Here is a 13,757-nt window from a genome sequence, read left to right on the forward strand (position 1 = left end):
TTTTTGAGTTACCATAAACCAGTGAAATCTTAGAATGTGATCCAGAAACATTACTAAAATCGTCAGTTTTCCGCACATCAATAAATGCAACTTGATTTATTGAGCAGAATTCTTTTGTTTCATGCAGAGCAATAGTTGGAGAACCTCAATGTCTGGATCATGCCACTGGTACTGCTGAGGAAGAGAATCCATGGTGCTATACCATGAACATTGCTGCAGCATTTGAAGTGATGGTGCTGATGGTTAAAAAGGACACTAGAGGCTTAGGAAGTGATGCTAAGCTTTTCTAGACATTGGGTGAGACTGTGATCTATGAAGGTTAGAGCTGATTGTTAAATTAGAGGGAGAAAGAAGTAATAACTTTGGTTAAGACCTATGTACACAATTGCATTCCATTGCTCTCCTATCTCAGACTAATTTCCCTAGTATTTTTTCTTTCTGTTTTGGGGCAGTGACAAGACAATCTGTTTGTCTTCTAATGGAGAAAACTACACTACCATGGTCTTAGAAAATGGAATCATAAAATCATTTCAGTGCTGGATGAGGCCACTTTCCCCTTCATATCCATGCTGACTTTCTGCAAGACAAACTCGGTTAGTTCTGTTCCACTAAGATCATTCTATTTTCTGCTACAAGATTTTGAGTAGAGTAGTGGAGAAAAATTTAGCATGAGCAGAATTTTCTCAGGAAAGGGGCAGTGAAGGACATTGAATATTAAATCCCTTGGGAGAGATATCATTTTCCGAACCGGAATCATCCTCTCCTCTAGCTTTCTCTGCAATAGGTGATGATGCTGGCAGGAAACCCTCTAAATCTGTAAGGAAATTAATGAACACACTTAGGAAAAGGCAATTAAACCCCTCAAACTTGTTGTCCCTGCTCATGAACATTTCACATTATGTCTGCACCTTAGAAGGATGGAGGAGAGACATGCACAGCAAAAAGTAATTCTTGACTTGTTGATGATAGTTACAGGTTAAAATTGATGGTTACAGGTTAGTCAAGAATTTGAACAACATGCAAGAGGCTTGCCATCATCCAGGACAAGCAGTCTGCTTGATTGGCACCGCCTTAAGTATTCATCCACTCCCCCTCCCACTGTCAACACTCAGTTGCAGCAGTGTGCATCATCTACAAGATGCAGAAATTCACTAAGGCTCCTTAAACAGCATCTTACAAATCCACAACCTTATCATTTAGAAGGACAAAGGCAACACAGACAGGAAAATGTAACCACCTACAAATTCCCCTCCAAACCACTTATCATCCTGACTTGGGAATGTAGTACCATTCTTTGAATTGCGGGGTCAAATTCCTTATCACCAATGGGTGCCTATACCAAATGGACCACAGCAATTCTAATATGTGTGTGTGTGTGTGTTTTCTATGTATTGTCAAACATAGATTATCTCAGTCATTCCCCATCCAAGCAATAGGTGGAAGAGAAATTTCCAAGGTGGTGTCGTCCCATGCTATTTTCTTACAAACAATGGAAGATAACAATTAACCAAGTCGGTTTGTCTGTTGACCTAGTCTCAGGTAATATGAGAGGGTGCAATAATATATCAGAAAAACAAATCGGAAAACCAAGAACCAACTGATTAGCTGTTTGTTTTTTTTTAATTTTAATACTTCCTGAAATATATATTTTATTTATACATTCACCTACTGTATGAACACAGTAATTGTATTACTTCAAACCATGACATTTGTATTTACCAATTAATTTAAATAAGATCTTTCATTTGTACAGAGCTACGTTCTCATTGTGCTATTCTGAAATTCCTTTTAGAAAACAATATCTGTTGGAAAACATTAGTGTACAGTAAATCAGCTCACAAATAAACAGATGCATGAAAGTGAGAGGCTCCATTGTGAATTCAATTAAGTCTATACAGGGTTTAAACAATGTAAAATTGCAAATTAATTTCATATATTGATGGAAAACATTAACAAATATTACATCTTATAGGGCATGAGGTTGGTCACATTTTTAAACAATCTGATACATTCAGAACATCGCCTATGATGGCTCATTTTATACATTGTACAATAAAGTCAATTTGTATTAAAAAAAAATGATTCACTCAATAAGATGTGCCATAGAATTTCATTTTGAAGACCATTGTCTTGATTCTACTGAAAGGACTTGCATGATTTTGATGACAATGGATTTACTTGCTTTCTGCTATTTTTCCAAAATGACCACCAGACCATTACTGAATCACTGTGCCCTTTTTAACATTCAAACTTATAAAGCAATTATGTTTGATAGCATTCAAAATAATTTTCAACTTTTTACTGCCCTCTTCTTATGTCCTCTGATTCCATAAAGTAGATCTCCAAAGTCATAAGTCAAACAATACAGAAACAATTCCCTCTTGAAGAATGCTGATGAGTTCCATTATTTTTTAACAGCACCAAACAAGAAGCAACTGTTTCTGAATTTTGGTCGTCATTACTTAATCAATTTCAACTTGTTCAATAGTTCCAATTCAAAACTTTAATATGACGAACTTGTGAGAAAATACAGAAAGCTTTTCACAAACCTGTCTTTTCATGTGATAAGATACTACCAGAACAAGGCACAAGGCACATAATTTACCAGTTCATTTATTGAGCTTTTTCATTCTAACTCGCAGTGCCATATGACAAATTGTGATTCTATCAAAGTCTTACTCTGTCACACAGATCTGTTTTTTCCAAAAGGTGAAACAATCATTGTTTTGGATTCCTATTAAATATATGAGAATAGATGCCACAGTACACTAGAAAGAGAAAAGCCTTCATCTGGAGCTGTTTTGTATATGATGGATAAAACAGTGTACTAACTAATTCACTTATAACATGGTAAAGCTACTTTCTGACTCATAACATACCAAACAAATCTCTTGCAAAGGAATAGAAGACATATTTATGCAAGGAATTTTAATAAATGTGTCAAATAAAGTCATTTTTCACACATGTAATAGTGGACTTGAACAAAGTCAGCTATCCTCCACATTGATCATACAGTTGTCATTACACTGGACTTTAAGTATGTTGAGAGATGACATTGCTAGATTTTCATCAATCTTGTTTCAAACACAGATATAAAAAGGAAGTGGAATATTAAGAACTGCTATTTTTCTTGCGAGGTTTAGGTACCATAAAGTCCATGATACTGCTAATACCTAAGCTGGAACTTGGAAAGTTGGTGCATTTGACACTTAACTGCTGAAAATAAAAGGAGAGTGATCAATTTATGAGGTTACCTCCATTAAAGTGAATTCAAGATAGTGGAAATCCATTACAGTTTACATTGCTAAGGAAATGGCCTACTCAAGGTGCAGGCTAATACTCATTTTCAAGTGCAATAAGCTCATTTTCAGTTCATATCTAATTTCTCATTTTAACTTCCCTATACATAAACCTCAAGTACAACACAAAATTACTATGTGATGTCCATTCGAACCTAATAGTAATAACGTGCATCAGAGAAGTTTATGAATACATTTGCAATAATCATATTCTAAACCTGCAGAGACAAACTGATGTTTTGATTTTAAAAACAAAAATAACTTATCAGGATGTTTGTTTTTAGAGAATGGTTAAAGATTTTGAATTAAAATAAATAATTGCTTGCTAGAATACTCTCTAAAGTATCTTCAACTTTAAACGTGCATTCCTAAAGATTTCTTTAGTAACCGTGAAATACATTACCTTTCAGGCATTTAACATTGTTTGATTTCTTTGGGGCTAGGGTAAAGGCTCCTTTCCTGAAGGCAGTGATTCACATTGGTACCAGCACCAAGAAAAATCTAGTCCTTCACAAAGATGGTTATTATTTTTAAATGTGAAGTCTAGACAGTGCGTAATGGAAATTATTTCACTGTGGAAGGAATTGGACCCAAAACTAGGAGTGTGCTTACCTGTCCCTACCATCCCTCATGAGTCACTGGTTAATAAGCAGATAAGAGTCATACAGCACGGAAATAGACTCTTTCAGCACAACTTGTTCATGCTAACCAGGTTTCCTAAATTGAGCTAGTCCCATTTGCCTGCAATGAATCAATAACTACAGCTGATGTAACTCTCAGTTGAAAAGAGATGTGCTGAAGTCAATTATCATTCTTTCTGGCGCTTCAGTTGAGATCAGCCAACAAAGTATAAACTCAGGATTAAACTAAAATCGAATCTGTTCTGGGCAGTTACTTATGGTTCCACTGGATTAACAGGAATTTGTGTGTGCCTAAACAGATTCAAAATGATTGCGACCCAGAATTCAGTGATATCTGTAACAAGGTTAGGTTTAGAGACAGGGAGGAGAAAGTGAGGACTGAAGATGCTAGAGACTAGAGTAAAAAGTGTGATGCTGGAAAAGCACAGCAAGTCAGGCAGCATCCAAGGAGCAGGAGAATCAACGTTTCGGGCACAAGTCCTTCATCAGGAATGGTTCACTCCTGATGAAGGGCTTGTACCCAAAACATCAATTCTCCTACTCCTCAGGTGCTGCCTGACCTGCTGTGCTTTTCCAGCACCACTGTCTTGACTCGAGTTTTAAAGACACACATGTAACGAGATAGAAAACATAAAAGTAAACATAATTCTGGCAAGTTGATGCAGAAGTAAAAAATACTTAGTAGGCTGGAGCATCTGTAAGAATCAGTGTCAGAGAATGATTTCAAAGGTGGGGCAAGACTTAGTATGACTAAAGCAAACAGTCCATTTTACAGTCAGTAATTAAAGCAAGCTAAAATGCACTTACTAAGCAAAACAAGAACTTTCAATTAGTTTTAAAAGTGGCAGTATGTTTAAGTAATACTCCTGACATGCAAAGAAATCACTGGATCAGCAGGAAAATATAATCTACTTTTGTTTATGTTTTGAAGAAATTGAGGGAAAGATGAAGGTTCAAGATGCTGGAGTGCTTTGGCATTAATCACTGTCTGTCCGCTGAAACAAATGCTGGGGCGCAACAAAACTATTCATCTTGACTCGGATATTATAACCATTTGTTAATATTGTGATGATTATTACAATAATTAGTGCTAAATAGATTTTATTGAATGAAACTTCTCCATTTGATAGGTAATGAATTTTTAAAAAAATCAAACTGCTCCAATTAAAGACTGTAAGTCTCTAGTGAAAAGTAGCATTGATAGCTACTTAACTCAAGAACCCTATAAAATAATTCCACCATATTCAGAGCTTCTACTAAAAGTGTACAGGTAGGCATCACTTCAGTACATCTACTGTAGAGGTCATGGCTGGAAATAGACGTTTTCTTATGAGGCTGACATTAAAGAACTGAAACAAAAAGTAAGTTATTTATTGCTAAGGAGAAAATCTTTGTAAATATGAGCTGTTGATTACATTGGAAGTTGAATCCATAATTACTATTCAGATGAATAATATTGATCAGTGATATCTGATAGTGACTGGGAGTCACCTTTATCATAAATATGAATCGTTGATGGTACTGGATTGATCAGCAGGATGAACTGGTGTCAAGTGATCATTATATGGCATGTATTTGACACAGAAGTTGTTCAATTGTACATTGGCTTACATCATCTGAATGCAGACAAATGTTCAGACTAAATACAGAGAACATTACATACAACTTGCTCTTCACAAACTTTGCATTAAGCTGCATGAAAAATCAACACAGCTGATGTTTATGAATGTCTTAGTGCAAATATTTGATCAATAATAATGACTTCTGTCTTCTAAATAACTGCTACAGATTAAAATGTTAATTAAAATACCACATCAATAATTTTAGTCTAAATGTAAGGCCTGTTGGCTATATTTTTACAGAGTAATACAGTGAAAAGTACACTCACAATTTTATAAAATCCATTTGCTGGTAAAGCATATTGTCAGGTCGCCACATTCTGTAAGATGATGCACGATGATGGTCTTAAGCAGCAGTTTTAATCTTGTCCATTTAAGTACATCGGTGTCTTGATCTGAAATAATCCCAGCGTGTAAAAATGATTGAATCCTTCAGTGACAGTTTGCTGTCTACATGGAATATTCCATCTTGGCACTTGAGCAGTGATGTTACTATGTCAAGGATTTATTTATCGGGGAACTTTGAAATCCTTTCCTTTTAGGTGGGATCTTTGAAGTCAAATCTTGGGAGAGAAAGACTGTCCACTGAGAGTCAACTGAAAACTTTCTGATCCTCTGCTCTCTGGTAGCCAGGTATCTCACCTTAAGGTCACCCTGCTTCTGATTTAGTGTCTTTGTTAAAATCTGAGAATATGTAAACACGACAAGGAGAGAAAACACATGGCAGACAGTCGAGAAATTAGGACTTAAAGACTTTGCCAGCTTCTCCCGAAATAAAACATTTTTTTGCTAGGGTGTCAGGTGGCAGCTGAGGATTCACTTTGAACTGTCACCATAATGATACACAACATTTGAATCATTAATGAGCTCAGCAGCAAAGTATCAAGATCAGCTTCGCTCATGATTTTACACTTTATTATCCAGGCCAATTGCATCAGGTTAAGAAGTAAATTACATAATACTTTTCTGTTCACGTATAGCCCTTAACTGTTCTCTGCTTAAATTATTTGCATTGTGATTTTTGTTACACCAAATGTACTGGCTCCAAATCTGGAGAAAAGTCACTCGGAACTTATTTATCCTGAAGGCATATACTATGGGGTTTACAGCAGAGTTTGCATGGGTTAGAAAGATGGCAATGTACATCACTATAATTGGTTTGTTGCATGAAGGACAGAACAGTGTGATGCAGTTGATGATATGTAGAGGAAGCCAACATATTGCAAACAAAAGCAACACTAGAGCCAGCGACTTGGCAAGTTTCAATTCCTTTCCAAAGTACCTGCTTGGATCGGAATTGTTGATTGACACTGCCTTTTGATTCAGGTGCTTCCGGATGAGATTAAATATTTCCACGTAGATAACAAAGATTAACACGAGCGGTGGGAGCACCCATCCGAAAAAGTTGAAGTAGACCATGTAGTCCATGCTGATTACTGTCTCAAACTGGCACACAATCATGTTGTTCACGAGACTCGAGTTCAGCCCATCTTGAGTAGCTTCAGTGTAATTGTTCCATCCAAACATTGGGATCATGCCAACAATTATAGATATAACCCAGCACAGAACCACAGCAGTCCCAGCTCTCTTCTGCGTAACTGTCCTCTTATAGCTGTAGGGTGAAAGCAAAAACACTAGGTTAGATGACCTACTCCACATTTAAGCTCGATCTGACAATTTGCCTTCTAAAATGATGTCAGTGTTACATCTAAAAAAAAAGCACACAATGCTTGAGCAGCAACGTACAAAACCTTGATGGGAGTGATACAACAGTAGTTAGGTATCTAACGTAAGTAGCTGTTATTTCATTAGATGGTGACAGTCAAAAGCAAATGCCTCTCACCAGGTGAGGAGAAAGGAAGGTCTATTTACTCCACTTAATCCAGCAAAGGGACAAGTAATGATGAAACTCCTAGGAATAATTGCATGTGCAAATCTTATTTTTAATTCCCAACTGGTGTTAAATATATTTACCTATCATAAATGGGAGCTAGATTTTAGCCACAGAGATGCAAACCACTTCAAAATAGAACAGTGGATCATGAAGGCAACGCCACCTTCATGGGTGATTAGGGTTGGGAAACAAATTGCCAATGTCTACATCCCAGAAAACAAATAACAAAACAACAAATCATAGAGTGGGCCACTATTTCCACATTGCAAAAAATGGGCTTCAAACTCAGTGTGATGTTCTGTATCTCGTGAGAAGCTGACTTCTCCATCTCTTAATGGGGAGAATACGCTCTGAGACAGATGTGCCAATTCAACAAACATTTCAGCATATACACTTCTCGCCATTCTCTTGTACACCATCCATTGAAGACCTCAGAACCATCTCTAGAAAGGTGTGTGATCTAGGGCAAATCAAACTGTATCACGCTACCTCGGGCAAATCAACTTCTTCCCACCCATCCCTTTTATCTGCTCCATGCCCTTTCAGGACCTGCCTTCTGTCTTCCTGGTCCCTGCTTTATCTTCTTTCCACCTGCATCATTATTGCCTCTAGTACCACATCCAAAAACCTGGGAGGCTCTCTCTCCCCCTCACATGTTGTTCTATTTGTTGCAATTTCCTCTTGCAAGCTTGGTTAGAAGGAAATTTCCATGAGTGCAGATCGCTCTTAGCACCCTGTCTCCTGTCCAGGATAACTATGCATCATGTCTGCTACAGATACAAATTCCCCCGTTGAGTGTGCAGCAAACCCACAATGTGTTTCGCAGTACTGCATGTTGAAATCATTTTAATAAGCAGGCAGCACAAACGCTGTGTGTTGCATGCCTTTATGGGAACATCATGCATTGCAATCATTGCACCCAACACAGACTAATCCCATTTCCCCACTGGTTATTTAGCTTAAGCAAAGTCCTTCCACAATAACAACACCAATTTGATTAGTCAGAGTTTTGAGAGTTAAATCCTGATCATCAATTTTGTGCAGCAAAAGCAGCATTTTAGCAAACCCTGTTCACTGACTGAGACAGAACTGTCATTGCAATTGATCATAATTCAAACATTGTCAAACACATAACACTTTATGAAATCTATTTGCCTTTGCCAGCTCTACCTAATTTATTTCTACACTTTAACATCCAGCCATTCATCTGCCTGAGCAGAAACCCAAAACTCTGTGGTGGTGATGTCCAAGTAAAGCCTATTATGGCCTATAAGAAAGCAAACACTTGTTTGGGCATGTTTTTACTGTTACATACATGAATGTGACTGTTGTGTTGATTATCTGAAATAGAATCCCTACAGTGTGGAAATAGGCCCATTGGCCCAACAAGCCCACACCGACCCGGTGAAGAGTAACCTGCACATCTTTGGATTGTGGGAGGAAACCGGAGCACCCGGAGGAAGCCCACACAGACACTGGGAGAATGTGCAAACTCCACACAGACAGACAGTTACCAGAGGCTGGAATTGAACCCAGATACCTGGCGCTGTGAGACAGCAGTGCTAACCACTGAGCCACTGTGCCACCCCTAATCAACACTTCAATGTTCAATGAGAAGCATACGTCGGCATATCTGGAGCAGAACCAGGAACATCTAATAATGAAAAACCAATCCAGTCAAGTTACTACACAGTACTTAGAGAAAATATCATGCTTCTTTCAGTTTTCATTTCTGCTCACTTCCCCCAGTGCCCTTTCAAACAAGCAGTCAGCCTTCAGAGTTATCTGCAAATTTACTAACTATACCTCTTATGCTCACATCCAAACCATTTATATAAATGTTGAAAAGTAGTGTACCAACACCGATCCTTGTGGCACTCCACTGGTCACAGGCCTCCAGTCTGAAAAACAACTGTCCACCATCACCCTCTGTCTTCTCCCTTTGAGCCAGTTCTGCATCCAAATGGATAATTCTCCCTGTATTCCATGAAATCTAACTTTGCTAATCAGTCTCCCATGGGGAACCTTGTCGAATGCTTTACTGAAATCCATATAGATCACGTCCACCATTCTGCCCTCATCAATCGTCTTTGTTACTTATTCAAAAACTTAGTCAAGTTTGAGAGACATTATTTCCCACGCATAAAACCATGTTGATTATCCCTAATCAGTCCTTGCTTTTCCAAACACATGTAAATCCTGGCCCTCAGGATTCCCTCCAGCGACTTGCACACCACTGATGTCAGGCTCACTGGTCTATAGTTCCCTGGCTTGTCCTTACCACCCTTCTTAAACAGTGGCACCATGTTTGCCAATCTCTATAAGGCAGCATGGTCGCTCAGTGGTTAGCACTTCTGCATCAAAGCACCAGGGACTCAGGACTCAGGGAATGTGTGGAGTTTGCATGCTCTCCCAGTGTCTGTGTGGATTCCCTCCCACAGTGCAAAGGTGTGCAGGTTAGGTGGATTTGCCATGCTAAATGGTCAATAGTGTCCGGGGACATGCAGGCTGCGTGGATTAGTCTGGGGAAAATGCAAGGTTACAGGGATAGGGTGGGGAGGGAAGGGGTGAGTCTGGGTAGGATGCTCTTGGGAGAGTTGGTATAGACTCAATGGGCCAAATGGTCTGCTTCCACACTGTAGGGAACACAAGTCCCTGGTGCTGTGAGGCAGCAGTGCTAACCACTGAGCCACCGTATCTAAATTTAATTCCAGACTTAAAGTTAACAATTGACACAATGTTCATTACAATAGCATCTACTGTAGTGTTTGCCATATATTGTACTTTGTTACATGCAGCCTTAAGCAAGAGATTCCAATTTCATTTTCAAGACGTTTGTTACTTCAGTGAGCTCAAGTTTCCCTGCCTCCCATTTAGATGCATACTCCTTTGTTGATCTGTATAAATCTATTCTCTCAAACTTCTCGCTTTTAGCTTTGCCCTCCTTAGCCTCATTCATCCCACTTGCACAAGTGGCCCCTTCGATTACTCTGTGCTTCCTACTTCTTTCCCTCTCCTTGTAGCCCTCCTCTTCTCCAACCAGAAAGACCCTTCTACCCTTGTTTAGCCCTCTCCCCTTCTCCACTCCCATTCCCAACAGCAGGCAGGGCACCCCACCCCAACACATTCCTAGGCTCCTGTGGCTGGGACTTGGAATCCATGAAGCCTTAGACAATGGCAATTCCAGTCATGCATTTACCACAGCCACTTACCTTCCCTGCACAGTAACTTTCAAGTTTCTGCATAGCCATGTGGTTGCACAGCTCAGAAGGAACATTGCTCTTGACTGCAGCCAAGATACTGTGCATTGCCCTACACGATGGACTGTGTACAGTTACTAGGAGACAGTGAGGTCTGCAGATGCTGGAGATCAGAGTTGAGTGTGTTGCTGGAAAAGCACAGCAGGTCAGGGAGCATCCAAGAAGCAGGAAAATTGACATTTTGGGCTGGAGCGCTTTATCAGGAATCTTCCTGATGAAGGGCTCCAGCCTGAAACATTGATTTTCCTGCTCCTCGGATGCTGTCGGACCTGCTGTGCTTTTCTAGCAACACACTCCCGACTGTGTCCAGTTACTGCTGAGTATTAAAGAGGACAAGCCTGTGAGATTTGTGGTATAACAAAATGACACAATCCACCACAAGGAAACACACTGTTAGCTACAGGCTCACTCTGCTGCCTTCTCTGGAAAGGAAAAATACCATATATTTTCCTCTCTTCGTAATGCGTTCGTCACCTCTTTATGCAACAGTGGATAGAAAATTGAGAGATTATGGAGGTGCCCTCTGTTAGGGACTAGAAGGAGTCTGACCAGAGGTTGTTCATGGTCATGGCCCTCTATACAGTCATTAGCATTGCCTTGTTTGCCTGCTCTGAAGTTGCAGTTCAGGCTTTAGCAGGCAGGAGATTTCAGTGAGCAATTCCTTCATGAAACAGAAGTTCCTAACTCAATGTTCCTTGCTGATGTTGTGATAGGGTATTGGCTCTTGTTCTGCGATGGTATCTCTGAGCCAGAAGACCAGTTTTCAAGTGCCACCTGCTCCAGAAATGTGTAATTGCACCTCTAAACAGAATATATTTTCTAAAGCTATGGCATTGAAGTTGAAAAGCCAAAGCAGCATTGTATGCAGCCAGCTATTACAACCTGATACTCTACATTGAGCTACTTCTGTTGCATGTTTTTGCAACACTAGAGATCAACTAAAATAATGTCTAGTGCAGTCTGCACCAAGAGCAAGCAGTGAATATGTTATTTTGGACACAAAGCAGCTAAAATATGACATTGCTGAGATAACTCTGCTGCTAATAACTTTTTAATAACAGATTAAATATTGGCAATGAAGGAACTTGGAAAAGGATGCCATGCTATCTACAAAATGTAATTTTACATTTTTACATTTGATCGAATGAATATATAAATTACTAAAGGGATTTGGATGACTGTATCTGTTAGAATTGGAACTGTACCTGATGTAGGTCATAGAAATGGTCATAATGTATTTCCACGTATCATTTTTATTGCATTACTGCACACATCACATGATTGTTGCATGATAAAAATGTAATATCCTGACATAAAAAGCAAAGAATGGTTAAAGTCTGTATCTACATTGCAAATGAACTTATGTGGCAGAAACAGCTGTTTCAAAAACATTATGCAAATCTGTGCTCAGGGAAAAAAAATGACCAGATGAACCATTTCTAAGCAAATGGAATCAGCAGTAAATCAAAATGACCCACAACATTGTATGTTATGTTCACACTATATCTCTAAACAAAGATTGCTACAATTTTGTAGAACTGCACAAACAGCTCCCTAATTGTCCTTGTACATCTGAGCACCAAATGTCATTTAATGCAAAAAATGCATCAACATGGCCATACAGATGCCATTGTTATCAATGCTATTCATTTAACATTATGTCAGTATCTAACATAACAACGTATTCAAGAGGATAAACATCATTGAAAGAGACCATTCAATCTTATCGGCCTATGTTAGTTCATAGGAAGATGGTAGTATGTGTTGGAAGGGACTCATCTCAGCTCCAAGACATCTCTGGGTAGTGTCTTTGGCCCAATCATCTACAATTGCTTCATCAATGCCTTGCCCTCAACGATAAGGTCAGAAGTGGATTTTATAAATTGTTGTTCCTTTGGTGTTGCGGGGTCTTGGAACTTACTCCCTAATGACGTTGTGGGTCTACGTCCAGAAAATGGACAACAGTGATTCAAGAAAGCAGCTCACCGGTCACTTTCTCAAGGGCAACTAGGGATGGGAGATAAATGCTGACCCAGCCAGCAACACCCATGTCCCACAGGTGAATGTTTAAAAAAAAAAGTAACCCTGGTGTTTATGCTCCATTCAAGGTTCTACGTATATTTCTTCATCAGAATCAATGAAAGCTCTTCAGTCTTTCTCCCTCAAATTTTGGTCTGGCCTTCTCTTATATAGGTTTGTACCTTTTCCTTTACCACCCTCTCTGTTGGGGAGTTCTACATTCTCAACATTCTTTGGTTGCCTCTGAATGCCCTACTGGCATTTTGTAGCAATTATCTTATGTTGGTTGTCTCTCATTCACGACTCCACTTGCAGTGAAGAATTTCTGTATCCACTCCAACAAAACCATGCATCATTTGAAATACCTCTATTAGGTCATCACTCAGCCTTCTTCAAGAGAAAGCCAGTGTATTGTCCTTTCCCAAAATATAAAACCTCACATCTCTCCTCTGATCTTCATAAATCATCTTTATAGCCTTTCCAGTGTCTCCACATCATTTTTATAACATATTGACTATAACTGCTTGCAATACTCTAAAAGCAGTCTAACAAAGCTTCAATACCAGTTTAACATAACATTTCATGCTTTTCAGTTCTATTCATCTGGAAGTAAAGTTTGTTACTTGATTTGCTTTTGGACTATAACCTGGTGTTGTGTGATTTTTAACCTTATTAAGATGGATATTGTTAAAATAAAAGTAAAGCATTGCAGATCCTGGAGATCTGAAATAAAAACAAAGTGCTGGAGAAACTCAGCAAGTCTGGTAGCATCTGTGGTGGAGGAAACCAGTGCTAATATTTCAAATTCAATAATAACCCCTCATCAAAATTTGTTTCCTATGGGAGTAGGCTTGTGTGGAGTATAAGCACCAATGTCAGGAAAAAAATGTTGGCACACTTATCATTGCCAATTATTTAAAGTTCTGCAGGTTTATTAATGTTTCTTGTAACTTGTTGCAAGGTTTTTTAGCATTCACGAGCCCCACCCCAATTCATTGGGTTCACCCACAAATTTAGAAATTTCA

The 13,757-nt window shown here is 38.9% G+C and overlaps 1 protein-coding gene across 3 annotated transcripts in view; it reads right to left on the reverse strand.

Annotated features, from left to right (window-relative positions):
- Positions 1 to 1,594: 1,594 nt before the first annotated feature.
- LOC122563244 (adenosine receptor A1-like) overlaps positions 1,595 to 13,757 on the reverse strand; it is a 74,628-nt gene continuing 62,465 nt past the window's right edge. For 2 of the 3 annotated variants that reach the window (XM_043716862.1, XM_043716863.1), the window contains one exon: positions 5,305 to 7,171. In XM_043716862.1, the coding sequence (XP_043572797.1) occupies positions 6,511 to 7,171 (661 nt within the window). In that variant the 3' untranslated portion in view covers positions 5,305 to 6,510. Of the gene's footprint in view, positions 3,217 to 5,304; positions 7,172 to 13,757 lie in introns of those variants that run through there. The other variant, XR_006315541.1, reaches the window with a different exon arrangement.

Source organism: Chiloscyllium plagiosum, chromosome 26 (assembly GCF_004010195.1).
Source record: "Chiloscyllium plagiosum isolate BGI_BamShark_2017 chromosome 26, ASM401019v2, whole genome shotgun sequence".
Lineage (NCBI taxonomy): Eukaryota > Metazoa > Chordata > Chondrichthyes > Orectolobiformes > Hemiscylliidae > Chiloscyllium > Chiloscyllium plagiosum.